Below are 16,744 nucleotides of genomic sequence, written 5' to 3'. Positions count from 1 at the left end.
AAGGTTCGCCATCTCCATTATCAAGCAATGAAGTGTCAGTGTCCAGTCACTCACCTCCTGAAAGTGAATGCTTTTGCCATTACTTACTTTCAAGGGAACGTAATTCTTGAAAACGTAATTCAAGAAAGCTGCGAATCTCTTTGTAAATGTCTCTGGATGTAGGTGAAAGGCCCATCAGAGAGATTGTGCTTCTCCAAGCCAGTCTGATAAGCCTCATAACTGATTCTTTTTGCAATGACCTCGATGCCCATTTTGCCACTAAGGAAGAGTTAAGGTCGAGGTCGGTGAGATTTTTGACCTCTCGAAATACTTGCTTTAACCGAAATATGACTCCTTTATCTCGCATTAATAGTTAACATTGCTGGAAAATATATAGAATAAATCGGAAACATGGCATACCATCATTTGAAAAATATTAAGAACAAGAAGATTTCTTATAAGAAAATATCCTAAGTTTTCCAATTAAACCTGTTCCTTTTTCACTTATTTTTACATAGTATCAAATTTGAGAGCGAGCATGCGGCCCACTTTGCCTGAGTTAGCATTGAGAAATCTTCATTTCAAGACTCTTTTTAAGTCTTAACAGGTTTCTACATGGGTCGTCCCTCCATGGTAAAGTAAAAGATGGCAATACTAGTCCAACTTCTTCTGAATAAAGATGAAGTAAATGGCACGGAAGGTGGTTCATAAATAAGCCAAGTTCAGAAAATATATAACCCAAATTCCGACTATTATTTTACCATATGAGAATCCAGAGGACAGAATGAGCAATGAATCAATTTCCAGTAAATATAAATACGGCACTGAGAGAGAGAGCCAATGCCCCCTAGCGGAAAGACTGGCAAGAGCACCAATAAACGAGAACCCAACTATGAGGATAAGCAGCAACAAACTTAAAATTCTAGAGTGAAAATTTTAGCAAAAAGCTAAACATTCTAGAGTGGAAAAACTAAGTCTTGGCTCACCTCAATTGCTTCCACATGTCAGCTAAAAAAGCTTGGTGCTCCATACAACTGAAGACTGAACTTGCTGAAAAGGATTCATAACCATGATAACAAATGAAGTCGCGGTCTCACCAATCGTTTTCAACAATTGCTTGTGATTCAATGAATAAGAAAAGAATGAATTCCTACTTGCATATTAGAAAGAATTATACCACACCTTAAAAGCTTCCCTTGTAATCCCACTTCAACATTGCTAGCCTGCTAAAATTTACAAAATGCCATCGTCCTATCCTAAAGGAGAAAATGGACCAGGAGAAGTCCTTTAGCAGTTCTACCCAAACTCAGGCTTTGTAGCTTCATCAAACCACACAACAAGATGCAAAATTGAATGAATAAAATTTTGCCATGAAAAATACCATCAGGCATCTGTGTGATCTGATCACTGTTCAGATAGGCAAGTATTGTTGAATTACACGTACAGCAATCAAAATTCTTAATTTAACGAGTTAAATTAATCTTGGATGAGTTTTTTCTATCTCGCCACTCTGTTAAGCCAGAGGAATGTATTATTGAATGAAATAAGTAGCACCATTCTAGCACCTCAACACCATTCTAGCGCCTCAAGCCCTGCAAGATGTATTCAGCATAAAGATCCCTGCAGTGGCATGCACCAGACAAATTTTCAGAATAGGAACATAAAAAGAGGCATGTCTTTTGTCAATAGCATAATAGCTATCAAAGAGACCTGCAACTCATATTGTACAAGGATCAATGAATAGCTTATAAACTAAGTTCCATCATAACCACGAATGGAAATTTGAGACGTTTGGCATCAAAGTAATGGGGGATAAACTATGATTGCTCTTACAAGAAAGTGGTAGCTGACACCAACTTACATGGAGTGCTGGACGGCTTCATGGGCAGCAACTGCAGGCAAAAATTCATCGACTGCGACTTCTTTATTCTCATTTTTTTTATCTACATCATTATCAAGGATCCTAGTGGTCCGAAGAGGGAAGTCAAAAATTTGATAACTAAGCAGATAAAAGTTCTTTAAGGATTAGGGAAGAATAAAAAAAGGATACAGTCTTCAAAGAAGCGTCGAATTTCAGCAAGACGATGAGGAGAGAGCTCGTTTATGTCATTGTAGTGGCGGTACTCGGGATCATCAGCACAAACTGCAATGATCTTATCATCTTTCTCACCCTGTTGCCGACACAAGTAGGCATGGAACTCAGGTTAAAGTTAACAAGAAAGGACAAAGAAAAGAAATCATAGTTCATGTGCTTCAAAATATACTACCTGATCGATCATAGGCATAAGACCAATAGCCCTTGCTCGAAGAAAGCACCCAGGAAGGACTGGTTCCTGCTCCAATATCAGTTATTCAAAGAAACATTACTTTTGACTGTTTCTAATAACCAAAGTCACAAGTTCAGTGTTCAAAACAAGTTGGCTAAGATTTGGAGTTCCAAAATGCAGAGGACTTGCCAAAAGTTCGGAAAGAATTGGATTTTAATCTTCAAGAAAACAAAAGTTAAACAAAATATACATTATAATATAAATGGCATATTTATATATTTGTTAATGTAAGTACAAGCATTGGAGAGGGAAGAATGATAGCACTATGATAGCAAGTAGTGCAAAGTACCATCATCACCAATAACACGGCATCATTAATTTGTAATACATGGAGAAAAGGGGCGTGAAGTGCATGAGGCTCCCACCACTGCAAGGCTTAGAGAGAGTTATGTGTATGCAGCCTTACCCTATCAAGAGGCTGTTTTCATATTTCAAACTCATAACACTCATGTCATAATGGAGCAACCTTATTGTTATCCCAAGGCTTGCCGTCTTGTAATATATAAAAGTTTGTTAAATTAGCTATGAACAAGTCATCAATAAATCGCAAAATTTGTAAATAATTACAAATATTGATTCATTTAGTCACTAAGAATAAATTGGAGAATTATTGGATCGGGTAAAAAGTGAGTAATTCAAGAATCTCAGTTATTCACAGAACAATTTTCCTGTTTTAATAACATTGTTAGACACAAACTTGAATTACTGTACAGAGAAAATTAAGAGTATGTAGAAAAAAAGAAAATTAAGAACTAGAGGTACAAATTTCGATTGAGAACCCTGGGAGACTCATTGAAATTTTCAACTGTCATATCAAGTAGTATGCCAGCTAAAAAAATTTAAAATACATATATATAAAAAGAAACATACAACTAAGTAATCTAAATCAAATTGCTGATGAGCGGTATCAAGTCACCTGCATCAGGACCAAAACATCCAGAGGGTCACCATCATCACAAAGTGTGCGTGGTATGAAACCATAATTATGAGGATAGACCACTGATGAATACAAGACACGATCAACCTGAGATCACATTGCCATTAAATTCATTAATGAGAAAAGATGAATGAAAGTCTCACTAAATTAAAAAAAAAAAAAAATAAGCGTATGAAAGCAACTTGAAGCATCAAGATCCCCTTTTTCAAGGGAATACTAGAAATTTAACCAATTGGAGAGACTGCATCTCCAAAGGAAAATTCTTTTACTTAAAATAGATATCAGTTCTAATATAGCCCACACATCTCAGAAATGAAATACACACCTTAATCAATCCTGTTTTCTTGTCAAGTTCATATTTAACTTTACTTCCTTTTGTTATCTCGACAACCTAAACCACATGGAAAAATGAAAATAAAGCACATCAGCAATAGTAAATTAAAATAAAATACAGAAAGCAATTAACTCCTGTCTATACTGCACCACTATCTTATTTTCTTTTCATTTTATTTACTATCCTTCAACATGTATGCCAAGAGTAATAGTAAATAAATTAAAATAGAAGACAACGACTTAAAAGAATTTCATGAAATAAACGATCAAGTCATTCCTATAGATAATGCCCCTCTATCTAGATTTATCAAGAAAATTAAGCAAATAACTAGAACCGTGCTGAAAACCAAAGCCATAGCCTCCCAAAACATAGGCCTCAACCCTTTGGAAGTTTTGCTTCCTTTATGGCCATAGCAAGCGAGGTATATAATCTATTTAGCATCTCTTACAGCTTCTGAACACCTTTTGTCTTGGATTTTGGACGTATGTATCTTGACAACAACATGCTCCAAACTTCAACCATCCATTAAGCAGCATCATGCTTTGAAGTTTAGTGTTTACATGGAGTGTCTTCAGTGTCATGCATCCATTTGATCATCTTCTTAAAAATGCCAAGAATGTAGGCCTCCTTGGTGAATGGAGAAGCCAAATTAAGATAATATTTTTCTCCATCACCCTTTCCATCAAAATATATTTAACATAAGGCACAGAGACCTTTACTTCTCAAAATCTACAAAGCGAAAGATTTGTTGAACATCCTCTTGGTAAAGTCAAGAAAGGAGTTCCATGTAATTTTCCAGTTCTTCTTCAAAAAGCCTCTTCCGAATTCAAGATACAAATCACTATCTTCCACATAAAATTTTGTAGCATCCATCATAAAATATTTAATACAGGATACAGGCAGCTCTTTAATAACATTCGTGTTCTGTGAATTTATCTGTCATTTGTTCCTATCAAGGGTTGTCTCCCGTATCTTCATGCCTTCTAAAATCCTTACTTGCAACTTCCTATCTTCCAAGGTCAAACACAAGATTTAGAATGCAGCATATTCACCCTCTTTAGCATCTAAGACCTCACCTAGCTCATCAAGAATTTGGGGATCGCTGTAATGTTGGAGCATATGATAACAATTGGGAAGAAACAAAGAAGAAAAAAGAGAAGACTTGGAATTTGTAAAGAGATCAATTAGGGATTAGACAGAGAACAAAAGAGCCTAGGACAATCAACACCGACTTTAGATCAGACAGGGAAAACAAGAGAAGAAAAACAATAAAAGAACATAGTAACATGTATTCAAGAAAAAGAAAAGAAAATGGTGCTCAATGGAAACTCATGAAATACATTTTGTTCCAAGAAACTAACAGAGCCTGTTGCTGGTTATTTGGGTGAGACGTGTGACAAGGAGCTAATGAAATTCCCTTCCGATCTATGACCACATATATGCCTCAAATGATTAGACTGTCAATTTAATTGTTTTTCATATGCTAAACTGGGTTGATTAATATGCTCTATTGGGGTGAAAAATGAGCAAGAGTTCATAGTGTTAGGGTACTAGCCAATAACATCTAATAGTGGCACCAATGGAAAGAAACGAGGGCGACCACATAAACTAGAGCTAAGGGAGCAAAGAAGCTAATCCCATAAAAAAGGAGTTGAAGTGTGGAAATTTGACTAGAAATAGTAAACGGTCCACATAGTAATGCAAAAGAGAATCGCTAAACCATGTTTACAATAAACTTTAAAAAATGGCATAAATTGGCAACCACAACAAGTTATGTAAGGAGCATGTCAATACCCAAAAAGGAGTTGAAATATTAGAGCTTAGGATATGAAGTATAAAATCATAGATCTGAAAGGGATAAGTAATAATAATAATAGGTATCGTGTTAGTTTAGATAAGGAGATTATTAATGCCTTTATTTCTCATGGACCACAAGTAGATCTAGAAGAATGGAGAAGGGGGTGGGGTGAGAGACAGAGGGAGAGAGAAACACAGATTTAAAGGAGATCAATAGATTAATGCAAGATATTTTATGGGAAGAAAGAATATCAAAGGTGTTAATTTATTGTATGTATGAAGAAGTTATATAGGTCATTAGAAAGAACATGATGAACATGGGTTTTCGCTCAAGAAGTTCCACAGGAGATTCTATTCCAGAACTTATTGTGATTTCGGACCAAGCAAAATGCAAATATGTATTATAAAGAGAAACAAATGTTTAGTTTTAAGAGTGGATTAAATTTGTCATAGACAGATAATTGTTTACCACAAAGAAAAGAGAAATCAACATGCAAGAATTTTTAAGGTGCTATGAGAATTTTTAAAGTGAAACAAGAAGAAATTCTAACCACCAGACATTAGTAGCCTTAGATGACTACACTAGGCATAAGACAAAAAAAATAAAGCTGCTAAATCCCCAATGACATGATGGTGGAATTTAAAGCAGCAAAATGTAAAAAAAAATATTGAAAGAATAAAATTTTAACTAAGAATTAAACTTAATAAATGTGGAACTGGTTTAGTTGACTGTTTCACGAGTGTGGCTAAAAAAAGTTCTTAGAGCATCTAAAGGCAAAGTTCATATGCATAAAGAAGCTTGGGAGAGGCAATTGAGGCAAAGAGTAATTGGTTTCAACAACAGGGAAGAAAACAAATGATATCAACATTAACCAAAAAAACAATTGACATCATGGATTTTAAAAGATATAAAAAGAAAAAATATGTTGCATATTGATAGTTGATAGTAGGTCAGATTCAAAGGAAGGTGAAAACAGAATAAATGAATTAAATGCAAAATCTAGATATGCTGATCAAGACATATTAATAGCGAGAATGTCAAGTATTTGGTGAAAGGTATAGACACCAGAGAGTGGTCTTTTTTACATATTTATTTGAAGGAGGATTTTGCTAAAAAAATCATACAAAAGAAGAAAATGAAAGAGTTGCCAAGGTTTTCTTCATTCAACTGAAAAAACTAAGGTAGAGATAGCTTTGAAAAGCATACAAAAGGCTAAGATAGATGAAATAAAATGAGATTAGAAAAATCACAAAATCATTGGGCCAACTGGTTTACTAGTTTATTTAGCCAGGTTCTAAAAACCAAGAATTTTGGATCATTGGAGGAATATTATGGTGCCCATTTGTGAGAACAAAGGAGCCACGAAAAACTGCTCTATCATCAAATCTATAAAATTATCGCTAAAAGTGATGGAATAGAAATTTAGGACTGGCAAACTTAGAAAAATGTCAATAATTGAAGCAATCTTCTTATGCAATTGATGAAATCCTTGGAGAATAAGGGCCATTATCAACACTGATGAACAAGAGATATAACAGAGTAACCAATTTCTTGTATTTAGAAACTTGACATAAATGCAACTAGATAGAGATGAAGACATATATAATAGAAATAAAGCTAGATGGATGAAGCAAAAAGGTACTTCTAGAATATCATGTGACCAACATGTATCTTGGCAACTAGAGAAAACTCTACAAAAGAATTGCAATGCTTTACAGCTCAAAATATTGGCAATAAAGAGGATCAGTGAAAAATACAAGTTTAACAAAATGAAAATGTTAAACGAATATGCCAAAAAAATAAAAAGGATAAAGCAAGGAATGAGTGTATTAACATAGCAACAAGAGTTAAATTGATTGAGGATAAAGTCATGGAGAACTGGTTAAGATGGTGGGGGCATCTATAACAGAAATATTATAATGCCTCAATAAGGATCTTTGTAGAAACTAGAAAGATTTAGAAATATGAGGGAAAGACCTAATTATTGAGTAGCCAAGATGGATAAAAGATATGAGAGAATTTGGAAAAGCTCAAAACAGATAGCCCATCATGAGTTATGGGAATGAACAAATGATTGGAGAATGAGGAGTCAAAAACTTGACCACATATAGTTGGGGGAAGGGTTGGTGGCCACGGTTGTAGTTTCTTTAGGCTGACCTAAACTATAAAAGGTCTTGCTAACAACCTATTAAACTTAGATCTAAGATGAAAGAACCGATGGCCTCACCAAAACTAATATCCAAACTGAATGCCAGCCAGAATTGAGATCCGATGCCCAAAAATAAACCAAGCATATTTATAAGAACAAACAAGACCAAATACAGGAATGGGCAGCAAATATGGGTTCCTCCAATAGCCTCCAGTTTTGGTGAGAATTTAGAGAAGCCTGCATCACAATGTTATTTGTTCTGGAATGCAAATGCAATATTATATCATGATTGTAGATGAAAACTTACAGCGTTGAAAACAGTAGGGGCTCCAGGACCTGCATGCATTTTTTTTTTTTTGACAGTCAGATATTGTAAAACTTTTTAGTTGGCACTTATATAATGCGATACTAGGATTCTTAAGGTACAAACCTATTTCAAGATCATGCCAAGGATGTGCAGCTATCGATCTCCTTGACATGGATGAGAGAATCCTTTCATTCAGCCGTGGAACTGGGCGTTTGCTAGAAGAAGCTGATTGATTTTCTTCACTCATATCTCTATATGGAAAAGAAAACACAGAGCAGAAAAATTAACAAATTCAATACGCATCAGAAGCATTGAACTTCTTTAACTCGGAAGCTGGAAATGGATGACAGTCAGCGAAAGGCATAAATAACTACATGGCATAGCTCATCAGAAACAGCCCACTAAGAAATAAATCCTAGATGACATTTGTGAAAAGCTTCTATCTTTATGCCAAAAAAAAAGCAATCAGATACATATCGAACCAGGAAATAACACAGAAAACGAGTTCAAGCAACAATTTTTATGGAAGATCAAGAAATCATCGTGAACCCAAAAGCGTGTTGAGCATAACCAAGCTAAATCAAATCGACAAACACGTGAATCAATTTTGTGCTTTTCAATTTGTGATGCCAAAATGAGATATTAAATTCAAAGCTCTCACTTTATTGATAGATTTAGAACTCGAGCTCCAAGAATCCCGGAGGACCCCGGAGAGAAATCAGGAACAAATTCACATATATGAGAAGACTGATAAGAAATCAAAGAACTTCATAGAACGGAGGAAAAAAATAATCGACCTATATGCTCCCGAATGAAGCCCTAGGTGGGGTCTTGATCTCTAGGTCGGCTGGAATGGGCGCAAGCGGCTGTGCTTAAAGGCCCTCGCTTTATATTATATGTAGTTCCCAGCCGTTTCCCCCGCACATTTATATAGTTCCCGTTTCACATGGTCCTTCTCTAGGGTTTTCATATTCCAATATCGTTTCCCATATCGTTTCCGTCACGTTTCCCGAACTCTATTGGGTTGAAGATCCCGAAGAACTGGCGGCGCACCGGGGGCTCCATTGCATCCCTGCGCGATAGAACAAAAGGTCGGCGATTTTCCTGCCGAATTTATCTATCCAAACAGCTTCAACCAGTTAATTTGCTGGTTTTCGTTTTGAATGACAATATGAGCGGCCATTAAACAAGTACAAATGGTCAATGGGTGAATTGGGCCACAAGGCCCAAATGGAATACGGCCCACAATGAGTGAATAGGGCCCAAAATGAATGCGGCCCATGATGGATGAATAGGGCCCAAAAAGAATACGACCCACAATGGGTACGACCAAATAGGGTTCAGAATGATTGAACTAGGCCCAAATTTGACCCATAATGGGCACGACCCAACAAGGCCCAAAATGATTAAATTGGGCCCAAATTTGACCCACAGTATGCACGGCCCAACAAAGTGAATAGTGCCCAACAGTGTCCAAAATGGGCACGGCCCAAAGAGTGGATAAGGCCCAAAATGGGCATGACCCAACAAGGCCCACAATGAATGTACTGGGCCCAAATTCGAACATGGCCCAGATGAATGATCACGACTCAACAAGGACCAAAATGAATGTACTGGGCCCAAATTCAAATAGGGCCCAGATGAATGATCACGAGCCAATCATGGCCCAAAACAGGGGTTCTTCAATTATGTCTATCTGATCTTCCATCACTTTGAGCTTTGGAATGCTTCAAGCACTTCGTAGCTGACGTTGAGAATCAGAAAGATATGCATTTGAAAATGCTTCGAACAGATCGAGGACGTGAATATCTATTGAATCAGTTTCATAGATTTTGTGAGGAGAAAGGGATACATAGGCAATTAACGATTTTTAGAACTCCACAACAAAATGGAGTTGCAAAAGGAAGGAATCACACATTACTGGATATGGTTAGGTCAATGATGGCGCAAGCTAACCTCCCAATATCCTTCTGGAGAGATGCTCTCTTAACTGCAGCCTACATCCTTAACCGTGTGCCTTCCAAGTCAATTCTAAGTATCCCATATGAGTTATGGAATGGCGCAAAACCTAGTTTGGAACATTTGCGGCCTTGGGGTTCTCTAGGATATGTTCATAACACCTCTCATAAGTATGGAAAACTTGGCTCTAGAGCTAATAAGCAAATCTTTATAAACTATTCAAAAAGCTCAAAAGGATATGTAATGCACAGTGAACATTTTGATGGTGGAATGACTAAGATAGAATCACATGATGTCAAATTCATTGAGAATGATTTTTCTAATATTGGTGAAGTAAATAAAAATCTTGAACTTTATGAGTTGCAAGAACTTGAAGGAGTTACACCATCATCTCGCAAGGATAGAGAAATGCAATCTCATCTTAAAATTGCCAGAGATAGTGGAAGTGACTCATCATTCTGTGGGAGTATACCATAAGAGAGTGTCCCATAAGGACATCAAGTGCGTAGAAGTGAGCATGAAAATATTCTCCATCTTTGTTTTGAGATTGAATGAGAGTTTTTTGATATGTACTCTATCTGACTTTGATGAGTCTGTTTCTTATGAAAAGGCATTGACTTCGCCTGCTTCGAATGAATGGTTGCTATGAAAGATGAGATGAGTTTCATAAAAAGGAACCAAGTATGGGAATTGGTTGATCTTCCACCTGGGCGCAAGACTATAGGGAATAAGTGGATTTTAAAAGTCAAGCAAAAGGCAGATAGATCGATTGACAAGCGTAAGGCCTGTCTTGTGGCGAAAGACTATACCCAAAGGGAAGGTATAGATTATGATGAAAATTCTTCCTACCGGTGAGATTTGCTTTAATTCGCCTTATTTTAGCTATTGTTGCATATCTAGATTTGGAACTCTTCCAAATGGATGTGAGGACTATATTTCTCAATGGAGAACTAGATGAAGAGATCTATATGAATCAACCTGTTGGATTTGAGGTTCAGAGATAAGAGTGCAAAGTATGCCACCTTAAACGTTCCATTTATGGCCTTAAACAGTCATCTAGACAGTGGTTCTTCAAATTTCATTAGGCGATTGTTTCGATTGGTTTTGAAATGTTGGAAGAAGACCCTTATGTGTATGTCAAATGTGCGGGGAAGAATTTTTTGATTCTATCTCTGTATGTAGATGACATCTTGTTAACTGAAAATGATATAGAGATGATTGTCACCACAAAAGTATGGTTGTCCTCTACTTTTGAGATGAAGGATATGGGTGAAGCAAATTATGTGCTTGGAGTAAAGATCATGAGAGATCAATCTAGGAGGCTCCTTGGTTTGTCCCAAGAGACTTACATTAAGAAAGTCTTAGAGCGATTTTGTATGCATAACTCCAAACCCATAGACCCTCCAATTGAGAAGGGTCATGCTTTAAGTCTTGGACATTGCCCTAAGAATGATGAGAAAAAGAACAAAATGACAAAAATCTCTTATGCAAGTGCAGTTGGGAATCTGATGTACGCTATGATATATACACGACCAGATATTTACTTTGCAGTAGGCATGGACAATCGTTACCAGAGTAACCCAAGACCTGCTCATTGGCAAGCAATTAAAAGGATCTTTTGATACCTTTGTGGGACTTCGGATCTCGTTCTTTGCTATCAGAGTGTAGACTTGAGATTAAAAGGCTATAGTGATGCTGACTGGGCTAGTGATAAAGATGAGCAAAAGTCCACCACCGGTTATGCATTTCAACTCAATGGAGGGGCTATCTCTTGGTGTAGTAAGAAACAATCTTACATCGCCTTGTCCTTAATGGAGTCTGAGTATGTTGCCTGCTCAGCAACTGTATAAGAAGCTGTTTGGTCGAGAAAATTCTTTCAGCGCCTAGAGATCACAGCCCTTGTAGATGATGCTGTTAAGATATATAGTGATAGCATGGCAGTTCTGGCATATGCCAAGAATTTCAAGTATCATGGCAGAACCAAATACATAGATATTCATTTTCACTACATCCATGATGTTGTTGCATGAGGGGAGGTAGTCCTATAACACATCTCAACTAGCAAGATGATAGTTGACCCCCTTACTAAAGCTACAGCTAGAGGTGTTTTTCAAGCTCATGTGAGAAGTTTGGGACTTTATAGGATTTGATGTGTAGTAGTGATCTTTTGCATAAATGAAATGTGCTTCTATTTGTGATTTGATTGATACTATAGCACACATGAATTTGATGATATGTCGCCCGGCTAAGATCAGTCCACTCACATGGATAATCACCCTAGTGCTTGAATAGAGAGTAGGATGGAACAATATAATTACTTAGGCGCTTGAAAGCAAGCAAGTAATTATCTTGATGCTCAAGGAGCATTCAAGATGAATCAAGAAAATGTCACCTTAGTTGAGCTAAGATGAGACTATTGATAGTCACACATGAAATACTCACACAACTTCATGAAGCCTGAATAAAGACAAATGTGAGATCTTAGACATGCATTTGAAGAGCGACTATGCTAAGAAACTCAAGTTAAGGCGTCTTTATCGTGACTAGACTAAGATTCGTATAGCATATGAGCATGACAAACCCAATTGAGTGGGAGCTCTGTTGTAGCATATATTTCATATTGTATGTGCTATGGATGACCAATTGAGGGAGTAACAAGATAGATCCCTGCCCTGTCGCTATGTGAGCCCTAATGGACCAATAAAGGGTCTATTCTGTGCCCTTTCTAACTTAGAACTATGTTATGAAGTGGATACTCGATGTAGCTACTTTAGCATGTTTTTTTCTAGGGCCATGAGTAAATACGGTCTTGTGGAGCATGTTCATGAAAGCAGTCAAGTAAAAATAGATTGACATGAGTGTCTGAGGAAGACTGTTTGGATTCACACTACTATGGCTTATAGCTCGGGCGATTATATCATTTTGTTTTGGTATAATCATAAACATAGGTGATATAGGTTGAGTATTGTTTTTGAGCTATAAACTCATGAAGGATTAAAAATGCTCGACCTGGTATGATTAAATAGTTAGGGCATAAACAAGATATTTCGAGTGATGTGCTATGTTAGTAAAATGGTAACTTAATATGGCACTCCTACCATATCCTTTCTCGTTTGGTTGTATGCTTCATTTTTTGTATGAAGGGATGATCAAATTAGAGATCTAGTGAAGATAGTTTAAATAGAAGCCACCCAATGCAGACGAGTGGAAGATGTTGAAAATAGATGAGGTTTTGACCTAGTCAAACCCTGAGTGTCCACATGTTTTTTGGCTCTACAAATTCAAAATGTAATGTCGTGGTTAGTTACAATAGAAGGAGTCCAAAACAGAAGCGTCTTTTGGTTTTTGAAAGATTCCTGAAAGGTTGCTATCTCCTCTCCTCTAAGGCTCTATAAAAAGAGAGCCTCTATGCTAGTTTATAAAGAGAGTCATTGAATCAACAGTGATTCATATATAGAGAGTTAAAGAGAGATACCGTAAGTTAGAAATTCTTCACCATTGAGGAATCATCTGCAGAGGGATCGTCATTGGGGTAACCATTCTCAGGCTCGGAAACTTGAAGGGTGAAATCAACAAGAAGACTCTAGTAGCCTTCTAAAAGGAGACGTGCAAAGGAGATCTTGGTCGTGATTGTGTGGTAATCGTGGGCTGTACAATAAGCAAGAGATTTGGATAATTTCAATATTCCGATGCATAAGGTAAATACTGTGATCTTACGTTTGCTATTACTTCTAAAAAGAAAAGAAAAAGAAAAATCATGTGGTATAGTAGATGTCATTTGCTTCGACCTACACTCAAGTTATTTGATTTACATTTTTCTTTTATTTGAATAAGTTCTAAGAGAAATAAGTATGCAATACCATAGACATCTTTGTTTCGAGATATAATTCAATCTATAGCTCTCGACCTCACCTTTCTTTCTAGTTTGGTTATGAGACCCTTGATTAGTTGCCTCTCTTATGGCAGTTGGATATGTGATGACAGCAGTAGAATCATTATCACAAGAGTCTGATTATGCTCATGATAATGGGTTTGCGATGACAATGATTGCCCCGTCATAGGTGTTGTATTGCCCTTTTATCTCTTCAACGACTTAGGCTGAAGGCACACATAGCACTAGTGAGACTTTCCACCATGATGACACCTTCTACTTGCTTAATATTGATATCTTTCTTAGTTGTTGATATTATTATAGTCATTAGTGGTTGTTGGGGTATTGTTTCAATATAATTCAAATTTGAATTTGAATATGTGTTATTGGTTTTTTGGAAGGATTTTTTTAGTTTGTTCTATTTGTTGTTTGAGGGGTTGGCTCTATAAAACAAAGTTTTGTTCATTTGGAAATTTGATTAGTAGTTTGAATTTACACTCTTTTTCTAAGTATTTTATTTATTTTTGTGCTTTGCTCTCCATAATCTTAAGAAGCAGGCGAAATCTTCTTTCCTCCTTTTCTTTTCTCGTTTTCTTAAGATACAATATAAATATATGATGTCTTTTTCATTTGAGTAAAGCATTGCATATAGTGAGGTGAAAATTAGATGAAAATATTAGCTAATAAGTGAAGTGACTTTTATTCCATGGAAAGTGAGTCGAGTGTTATTGGTTGGTTGGAAGTAGCCATTTCAAAGTAGGTTTTAACATAAGTACTATTTATGTATTTGGAATAAAAAACTAGCTTGATGCGGTTCAAAATTATTCTCTATAAATAGATTACTTTTCAACTATGCAAGCCATGGTACTGGAAATATAAGCACGATGCAATTTTAGTGATTAATTAATTGTGTTATAAAGTAATTTTGTTAAAGATTTAAAATTTATAAAAATTATGAGTTACTAGTAATAATTGTATGCAAATACAAACCGAGAAGCAAATAAAATTGACTTAAAATATCATAATAACTATGTTTTGGATTATATTCAAGGGACGAAAAAGATTGATGGCGAGAATTATGGTTCTAGACAGAGGCATGACCAAACATGTGTAACAAAGAACATAAAAGTTCATCAACCATTAATGAGGATGAGGACAATTATAATGCGCCTACCATGGATATGGTGTAGACCTGAAAAGAGAAGAATATTTTTTTATCTAATCATCAACTCGAATGCTTGTATAAAACTATATCCACACCTTATCTTTATGCCTCTTGCACAGTAGTTGAATCACAATATACTAATGCTAGTTGAACCATAGAGTACTAACACTAGCATTATATTCGATTCACTAGAATAGGTGTTGGAATGAAATAAAGATTCTAATTTTAACCTTATTTCAATATATGTTACAACAAGAAAAAATGGAATGAATTACAATTCTTTTATTTGAAGGAATGGCGATTCCATTCATAAATAGGAGAAATGGTCATTTCCATGAAAATGAAAATAAGTAATATTTTTGATAATGAATCAATTAGCGATGTTTATGATTTAAATTAATAACAAATAATATACTTTCATATGAATTAATTATTAATTATTGTGATATAAAATAAAAGCAAAAAATTAAATAGCATATAAATTAATTTTTAGAAAATAGTAAAAATATCGGATCAACTATTATTTAAAGGTTTACTATATCAAAAAATGGCATTGTGTAATGCATATGCAAGAAAAAAATAAAAATATAAATTATATAATATTGAATAAAAAATATAAAGATATATTAAATAACCAATATGATTAAAAATAATCAAATAAATAATTTAAATATAAAATAGTAAATGATAAAGATAATGAATAACAAATATAATAGAAAATAATATTAACATATGCCTAAAAATAAATATAAAATTAATTATATTATAATTTAAAATCATTAAATTAAATATTATAATTGAACTGTAATTCTTTTTCCATACTTTTCTTCATTTTATATCCAAATAATGGAATGCAAATCACGATTCTAATTCTCTACCTTCCATTCCCATTCCATTTCTCGGATTCTTTTTCATTCTTAGGAATCAAATCTGGCATAAAAGCTTGAACTTTTTAGGATATATTTGGTTGCATCAAACACTACATGAAAAACCTATTTTCATTAGAAAACTAATAAAGTTTAAAAAATGATACATGTGTTCCATAAAAAAAATTATTTTTATAGAAATAAGCTTTTATCCTTGGGATTACATGAGTCTAAGTCTTTCCTCTAATTAGAATTTGGGTGGTACTTGGAGAGTGGGACAGAAAGGATCTGATTTATGAGATTCATAAGTAGGCATGGCAAGAATAAATCATAATACTAATAACTTGTTTAGTTTGCTGAATTTTTTTTTTCACCAGAATATTTTTTTTTAAAAAACTAATTTTCGAAAATATGATGTCTGGAAACATGATTTTGGTATATTTGGTTGACTATGAAAAAGTAGTATATTTCAAAGTAGCTTATATTTGGTTAAGCATTTACTTTCTTGAAAAAAGTTGTGTGAAATATCTATTATACCATTAATAAAAAGAAAGATCTTATCAATGGATTTTGATGGCTTAAGGATAGTTTTGAAAAAAAAATCTCAATTCCTAGTCGATAAGAAAGTAGCTTTCTCATACCCCTTATGAATTTTTATTTTTCATAAAATATGAAAATCTAATTCTCATATGAATGTTATTTTTTCTTCTTTTTTTTTTGAAAATTCTAACCAAATAAGAGGTCATACTTTATTTTATCGTTGATCATATTTTTTCCTCCTTTTCGTGCGAACCAATCGAGTCCTAAGTGAATTCAGGCTAGAGATGTTGGGATTGAAATCTTTATTAAGTTGTATGCATGCATCGTACATGCATGTACTATTATGGTTATTCTCTTATTTAATGTGTTTTTGCTACTTTGATCTTAATCAAGATCTAATTCACCAGGGTTTCTATAAAACCAACTAAATTTGGATTGTTTTGACCCTACACTTTAAATTGAAGCCTTTCAAAGTTCGATGCTTGAAAAGGTGGAGTTATATTGGAGCATAA

The 16,744-nt window shown here is 35.0% G+C and overlaps 1 protein-coding gene across 1 annotated transcript; it reads right to left on the bottom strand.

The window, feature by feature from the left end:
- Positions 1–1,328: 1,328 nt before the first annotated feature.
- On the bottom strand, positions 1,329–8,907 carry LOC103718815 (soluble inorganic pyrophosphatase-like). Its single transcript, XM_008807804.5, has 9 exons — positions 8,629–8,907; positions 7,955–8,082; positions 7,832–7,860; positions 3,569–3,634; positions 3,223–3,330; positions 2,247–2,312; positions 2,030–2,150; positions 1,841–1,922; positions 1,329–1,599 (listed from the first exon to the last, which is right to left on the bottom strand). The coding sequence occupies exons 2-9, from the start codon at positions 8,076–8,078 to the stop codon at positions 1,557–1,559; spliced, it is 639 nt and encodes a 212-aa protein (XP_008806026.2). The 5' UTR covers positions 8,079–8,082; positions 8,629–8,907; the 3' UTR covers positions 1,329–1,556.
- Positions 8,908–16,744: the final 7,837 nt, after the last annotated feature.

The sequence above is a fragment of the Phoenix dactylifera genome, chromosome 5, assembly GCF_051530095.1.
Source record: "Phoenix dactylifera cultivar Ajwa chromosome 5, Ajwa_hap1_PhDact_Kaust_v1.1, whole genome shotgun sequence".
Classification (NCBI taxonomy): Eukaryota; Viridiplantae; Streptophyta; class Magnoliopsida; order Arecales; family Arecaceae; genus Phoenix; species Phoenix dactylifera.
This window is presented reverse-complemented; position numbering and strand designations above follow the sequence as displayed.